The 7,500-nt window shown below is 39.4% G+C and overlaps 1 protein-coding gene and 1 long non-coding RNA gene across 3 annotated transcripts in view; both read right to left on the reverse strand.

Annotated features, from left to right (window-relative positions):
- Positions 1 to 7,500, reverse strand: part of LOC137992541 (peroxidasin-like) — a 95,283-nt gene that overhangs the window by 54,027 nt on the left and 33,756 nt on the right. For both annotated transcript variants that reach the window (XM_068837913.1, XM_068837914.1), the window contains one exon: positions 6,778 to 6,945. In XM_068837913.1, coding sequence (XP_068694014.1) covers positions 6,778 to 6,945 — 168 coding nt within the window. The remainder of the gene's footprint in view (positions 1 to 6,777; positions 6,946 to 7,500) is intronic.
- On the reverse strand, positions 982 to 6,771 carry LOC137992545 (uncharacterized). The gene is made up of 2 exons (XR_011121714.1): positions 3,747 to 6,771; positions 982 to 1,761 (listed from the first exon to the last, which is right to left on the reverse strand). It is a non-coding gene; the product is annotated as an uncharacterized lncRNA (long non-coding RNA).

Below are 7,500 nucleotides of genomic sequence, written 5' to 3' on the forward strand. Positions count from 1 at the left end.
GCCATGATGGTAAAGAAAGCAGCGTTCTGTATGTCCTTGGAAATTTTGCACAACATAGGTAGACCCATAATCTCCAATTTTTCATTTTGAATGTCTGGAGAGGAGTATTTATCGCCTTTGCACATCAACCAGTCCATAATTTCAGGGTTGCCTTGACCACGCAGTTTCAGCAACTGGTAGAAATTGGAATTTTCTTCGCTTCCTGTTTCTAAATTCCAAGTACTCTTTCTAGATATGTCCAGGTTTGACCCTAATTACATGCACGCGGATTTCAATAAGGGTCACGGAGTGTCTCCTTGCTCTTCTCGCCAACTTGGCTTGTTGTGTGCAAGGCTAACAAGTATCAAGTATACGTCCATAGGCAGAATAATTCCTTAGACCTCATTCGCAGTAGGGGTAGGGAAATCAGTTGTCTTTTTGGGCCAGGAAATATGGGTAATCTTCGTTATGAACGTTCGTGCATCGCTCATCTGAAGTCACTTCAATGGTGTTTCAAAGATCAGTTATACAGTGACACACATTTTGACGTCATCTGTGATCTATTACTGAACAGACGCACGGGCAACACGGCCGAACAGCCCAAACGTTGTTAAAACGAGTCGCCCCACTTAGAAGTTCACCCCACTGTTCTTGCTTATTATGAATATATCTAGCTGATCTTATGAAAACCGGGTCATCACCATAGAAATGTATCTGTCTTCAAATTACTAAGTCAGACAGTCAGTCAGCCATGGAATTAGCCAAAATCAAACAAGTTTCCTTGATTGACGGAAAAACGAAAATCATGTTTGCCGGATATTAAATTTGTCTTATATAGCCGGTTCAACATAACTCTCTTGAATGCTAGAGCATTCAAGATTTATATTTTGCTGCCTTGCATGAAACTGAAAAAAACTCATGAGCTTTTCGTAGCTCGGGGAACTTCACTTTTACTTCAAATAGGAAACTGCTAACACAGTCATAGACAAAGCAAAAGCAAAATTGTCTTATAAATCATGAGCTGCATATTTAATGCAAATTTCTTTTGTTTTACATGTTCTGTTCGATTGATTTTCTACGTTTAAATGTATAGCACCAAAATAATCTAAGGACGAGAACTCTGGATGCAAAAATGTTGAATACGTAGTTCACAATATTCTCGTAAGAAATTGTAAATGTGATTTAACATTGCCCCGTCTTCAGGCTTATAAACTTTACGCATCCACCATAGTTAATAGAGGGGAATGGTTATGAAACCCGACAAATTTCTTTGTTGTGTGTTTTTATCCTCTTTTTTGGCCTTGACCGTGCAAAAAACACAATAGTTGTTTAATCCACACTGATGAACTAACCAATAAGAATGTGTTGGTTACGTAATTCATGCATAGTGTATGAGTGCAAAACAAAAGATTGTGCACGGTCGTGGACATTCCAACCTAAAACTTGGCATCTTTGTTTGCTACTTTGATGTTTGCCGAGCTTCGAAACCAGTCCCCCTATTAACTATGCATCCACTAACGGTTTGTACTAATTATTTTGTCATTATGACACAATGCTCCGTCAAAACATACATGTAGTAACTGATTTCACCCAGCGTCATGAGCAAAGCCAACTGCACATTACAAGCCATGGCGTAACTAATAAAACTGCTTAAATTCGGATCCTCCTAAGTGATAGTAAATTTCTGCCTTCAAAACTTGAACTCGACGTAACGACAGTAAATCACTTTCTTTTTGCGTTTTTCGAGGTCACAGCATATTCCTTGCGGAGATCAAAGTCTTGCTGCTAGGAAACAAAAGGAGATGAAATTAGTCTAGCAATACAAGGTGTGTCATATATCACAGACAGCAGCTTTCCTTTGAAGTTCGTGAAAGAAGACTTGGGCACAAGATAGAAATAACCCCGGTTATTGTTGGATGTTTTGGGGCTAGTATGGAACAGTTAGTAAAATATGTTGAGAAACTGATCTTCGCACTGCACTATATATAATGATGGATTATGATGGTACATCTGAATCAAAGGCAAATCAGGGCAATAAGTAGGGCTTAGGCCCGTGAACAAGGGTATTTATCTCTTTAAAAAGAACATTTTTCAAAAAAAAAAAAAAAAAAAAAACACCATACTTGGCTGGATGCAAAAACGAATAAATTATCAAACCACTGATTAAATACCCAAATTGTGTAGCACGTAAACAAATTTAGAGTTTTCTTTTGTTGGTCATCGGACGATGGGCGTGACATGATGACGTCATATTTAAGGCCATTGCTTTACAAAAGTTGGAAACTGACCAAAATAATCCCTAATTCTCTCAAATTACTTAACCATTACAGCCTTAGCAACGCAATCCAAAAAACACGTCAGTAGGCCCTTAAGAAACTGTCATCTGGAAATAACGTGCGGGTTACTTAGGAAGCAATCAGCGCTGTGTAGATCTTCCCTTGGAGTCTCAATGCGTCAACTTCTTCTGAAAGGGACGAAGCCTTTTTAAAATATTCCTCAGAAACATTAATTTAAATGCTGAACGAATGGATGGGGAACTGCTTAGTCGGCGGACTACAATGGTCGTCGGTGTGGCTTTTTTTCTGGCATATATTTGCTTCAGATTCCACGCTTTTGAAGTTGAAAATAGTTGCTATGGCATCATCTTTAAGGTCAAGTCTTTGAGGCTTGAAAGCCGGACCAAGCAAACTCCTTACTGCCAGATTTTGCTTGAAGCTGCATGGTGTGAAATGGTCTGCACAAACGCGTGAATATTTGGTAGGTTCAAACGATTCCCTTCTAAGTTTTATGAGCCATTCTTTCCGTAGTTTTAGGTTGTCAGGAAACTTGAACGTGCTTACTTTAGACTTAGAATTCTTCATGCAATTTATTGCAGCACAAAACAACATTATTTTTTTTCATTTCAAAGCAAGGTACGCAAACCATAAAGCATCGTTTAAAGCAAGAGCGAAGAGCAACTCAACTGAACTGAGCAAATACATTTGGCAATTAAAGGACAGCAACACCGACTATACAATTTCGTGGAAAATTCTTTGTCACGCCCCGCATTATACTAACGCGACAAAACGTTGTAATTTATGCATAGCTGAAAAATATTACATCATATGCCAGCCGCAAACAGCAACACTCAATAAGCGCAACGAGTTGATTAGTAAATGTAGACACAATGAGAAATACCTATTGAAGAACGTTAGGTAAATAGGAGCGTGCAACACGAACGGCCATGTATGACTAAAAAGCGGTAATCTCCAACGAATAAAATCACTCTCGGTTACACACTGATGAGTGCAGGACAAACTAAACGTCCTGTACGAAACAGGCCTGTATGAAAACCAGAGGCAAAAGTATGATCGTGTCCTGATTATTCATTCATTTATAATTGCCCTACCGCATGGTATAGAGCACTCTTAGTACAGCAAATACAAGCCTACTTTACGTATATATATATATATATATATATATGCAGTTATATATATATAAGCATATATAAGCTTATATATATATAAGCAGATAATATCAGTCAGAAAAAAAAAAACAAAAACAACCAAATTAAAAATTACGAAAACTAAGAAATTCTGGCGGTCACATTCTCGATTCTAATGTCTGTTTCCTGAAGGTCTACATTCCTTCTTCTTCCTCTGGAACCTCTAAGGCAGAGGAGAGCTGAGCGGAGGATAGCAAACGATACTTTTGCTCTTAGCCAGGACACGGTGCTGGCGTAATAATAATAATTTGATGATAAAAATTACGGGCAGAAACATACTTACTAAAGACAACGTTTCGGTGTCCTCATGAGGACCATCATCAGGTCAAATACAATATTTTACAGATAACTCGAATATGAATGTTCAAGATTAAGTTCAAAGTCCCTAGAGGCTAGGTGAAAAGTTTTGCCTTTATCGAGTCACTTTGGATATTCAGACACGGTTTGTGCTCGCGAATAAGGAACATTTCATACACAAGACAATCAAATTTGCATGAGCATTTCTTAAGAATGCGAAACATGTCAGATGTTATTGTTCTTGATTGATGTTGACTTTGGCTGTGATTGAATATCGAACCAGATATTTTATGCTCATCGATCCGTTGGTAGAGATGTCGACGCGTGTAACCAACATAGCTGGCATCACACCAGCCACATTCAAATTTGTAAACTACTGATTGTTCGTTGATCTTCCCCAACTTTTTCGAGAAATAAAGACTGGGCATAAGTCGATGTTTAACAGCTTACCAAGATTTTTCAACTGCTTGCGCACAGAGTCAGCTGATTTTTGTTCCTTGAACGGTAGAACTGATTGCGGGTCAGGTGTAGATTTGCGTGGAGGTGCTGGTGTTTGTTTGGATGTGATGAAATTGGAGATCATAGAGTGAACAAGATGTTCAGGATATGCCAACTATAGGAATAAGGTCTTGAGGCGGCTACACTCTTCATGAAATAATGACCAGTTAGATGATATCTTGAAAGCTCGGTCTAGCATGGTAATAATTAAGGATTTCTTATAACGATTATCAACGTGACTATTATAATGTAACAATAGACCCGTATTGATCGGTTTCACGTATACACTAGTCGTAATATTCTGACCGTCGTTTCTTAGGACCATGCCTAAGAAAGGGAGAGTGTTCTCAGTTGATAGTTCCATAGTAAAGCTAATCGATGGGCGGAGATCATTCAAAGCATGCAGAAAACAATAGGCAGAAACGTCATCCTTCATGGTAGTTAAAGTATCATCAACATAGCGCCTGTAGTATGATGGTAATTTGTTCTGTAGCGTAAGTTGTTCTTCAAGACTAGGGGAGGCAGTGTGGCTCAGTGGTTAGGGCGCTTGCCTTGAGATCCGGAGATCCGGGGTTCAAGACCCGCTCTGACCACTCGCTGAATTTGTTCCTAGTAGTCCCTGGTTCAAATTCCCAGCTGCACTTGTAAATAGCCAAATGGTTTGCCTCCGGCCAGTTGGGATTCTTAACAGTTGTTGTTGTTCTGTTCCTTCGTTTCGTTGTTGTTCATTGGCCCTGAAAAGCCCCTATGGGGAGCGGTCAATTACGTATGTATTGTATTGTATTGTATTGTATGAAGGTGTTAGCCATGAGAGGACCGAGGGGAGAACCCATAGCCACACCCTCCGACTGCTCGTAAAGTTCTCCGTTGAATTGAAACAACTGATCTTTCGTTGCGATGTTTAAAAGCTCAATCAGGTCGGATTTTGTGATGTTCAGGTTATATGTGGCATTAAACCAATTGTTGGTAAAATCCTTTTCCGCTAGAAGACTGATAGTTTCATTAAGAGGCACGTTAGTGAAGAGGGACGTTACTTCATACGATACGATAATGTCATTGTCGTTAAATGAAGTATTGCGAACTTCTTCTGCAAATTTGAATGTATCGGTGATTGTATGTTCATTGATGGATAGCGGTTTCAGTTTTCCTTCGAGCCACTTTGCTAGGTCGTAATTATAGGTCTTGGTGGCTGACAGAATGGGTCTCATCGATAACGTCGGTTTATGTGTTTTCGGTAAACCATGTGGATGAGCAAGCCTAGAACCAGTTGGACAAAGTGTGTCAGGTACAGGTTTAGATAGAATCTTTCGAATTACATTACCAACGAGTTTCTCTTTCTCCAAGAGAGGATGGTAGTGCTTGGGAGGACGTCCCCTTGTCTTGGGTCTTTCCATGTCACGTTTTCTAAACTTAGACATATCATTAATTGAAGCTTCGCCTAGCAATTTCAAGTACTCTGATTTATCCATCACTACTACACCAGTCCCCTTGTCTGGCTTTGTTACAATTATATCATCGCGCTGTTTCAGGCGTTTGAATGCTCTCTGTAGAGTCTTAGGCGGTGTAGTAGTGATGGATAAATCGGAGACAATGAAGACAATTGCTTACAATGTCAAAAACAACAGATGTTTGGCCATCATTCGCATGGGAGGAATCTTACAGATTATTCAATTGTCCCTTTCCCCTTGTTTAGAGGGGTGGAGAACTTGGGAGGACAAGAATAAGGGAATTATAAATTTTCCATCAATTAAATAGAATTAACAGAAATTTCAAGCTCACGATACAACTTTTTAAAGACATGTTTCGGCATGACTCATGCCATCATCAGTTTAACGTGTTGTTTCCTTTTCCACTGTTTTAAATACGTTTACAATTTGAGTACGTTAGCAATTTGAAATTTAAAATACAGTAACAGTTACAATTAGCCAATATAAAAAATACCATAATACTCTTTGTTTGTCCCTCCAAAATTTTGCATGAGCATTGTTTCCAGTTTCTCTTTGGAAAGTTGTAAGTCCCAAGAGAAAATAAAAACAATGCTTATGCAAAATTTTGGAGGGACAAACAAAGACTATTATAGTATTTTTGACATCGGCTAATTCTGCGCGTGCAAGTGCACGAGAGTTAATTACATAATCGAGCCACAAGAAGCAAAATTAAATCATTGTTGTGTTATACTTGCGCATTTAGTTCTGGCTTTAAGTGGCTCATGTAGATCGCTTCTTCTGTACATCAAGATCACACCTGTTAAGCTGATAGTTATCTTTATTCTCAATACCTGTCTGACTGACATTTCATTGAAATTGCAAGGAGAATTTACATGCTGATCACTCCTGGGAGTCAAAGGATTAACCCTTTTACCCCTAAGACGTTCGTAAAATCGTCTGCCGTTTGATGAGTAAAATCTACAAAATGACCTATTAGGAAGCAAATCATTAAATAAATGGCGCTACCGCTTTTGTAGTATTTTACTGTGTCTAACGCCAGACGATTTTTCCTCGTCATTGGGTTAAGTTTACCTCTGACTCTGAGGATGAAACGCTGACAACCATCCACACTATCAGAGCAGTTTGTAGGAAGGCAACAGTAATAGAATCCACGGTCAGTGTACTGTAGGTTCTTTACCAACAGAAAATATGGGTCGAAAGGTCCATTACGCTTAACTTCATACTTTCCATTCGATCCATCTGGAGAAAAAAAATTAACACACATGACCTCTGGGTGTTTCTTAATTAGCTGCACATGCCTTGTACGTTTCAACAAAACAATATTTTCAAGTGATTTCCATATATATGGGTTATTGACCAAGCGTGAGGTCAAGATGGCTGGATATTGGCCAAGTTCTTTTTTTGCGTATTTATGGACTGAGACGAAGTCGAGGTCCATAAACACGCAAAAGAAGAACGAGGCCAATATCCAGCCATCTGGACCAAACAAGCTTGGTTAATAAAGGATTTATCACATGGGATAAAACACCAAAAAATTGATCTTTGATCTTGCGGGACCAAGCGAGAAATCCCGAGCGGGCAGTATAGCTCCATCTTGCCCGCTCGGATAGCCAATCACAGCGCGGGATTTGGTTCATCTTCCCCGCTCACGGAACTGGTCATATAATAAATGTACTTACTGACTGAGTGGAAGGACCGGACGGGAAAGTAATTGGCCCGAGATCATGAGGTGGCTAGTTTTGGCGGGCTGTATTCTGAGGGCCACATATTTTTCTATCCGGCCTGACCTAAACT

The sequence above is a fragment of the Montipora foliosa genome, chromosome 2 (genome assembly GCF_036669935.1).
Source record: "Montipora foliosa isolate CH-2021 chromosome 2, ASM3666993v2, whole genome shotgun sequence".
In the NCBI taxonomy this organism is placed as follows: Eukaryota; Metazoa; Cnidaria; class Anthozoa; order Scleractinia; family Acroporidae; genus Montipora; species Montipora foliosa.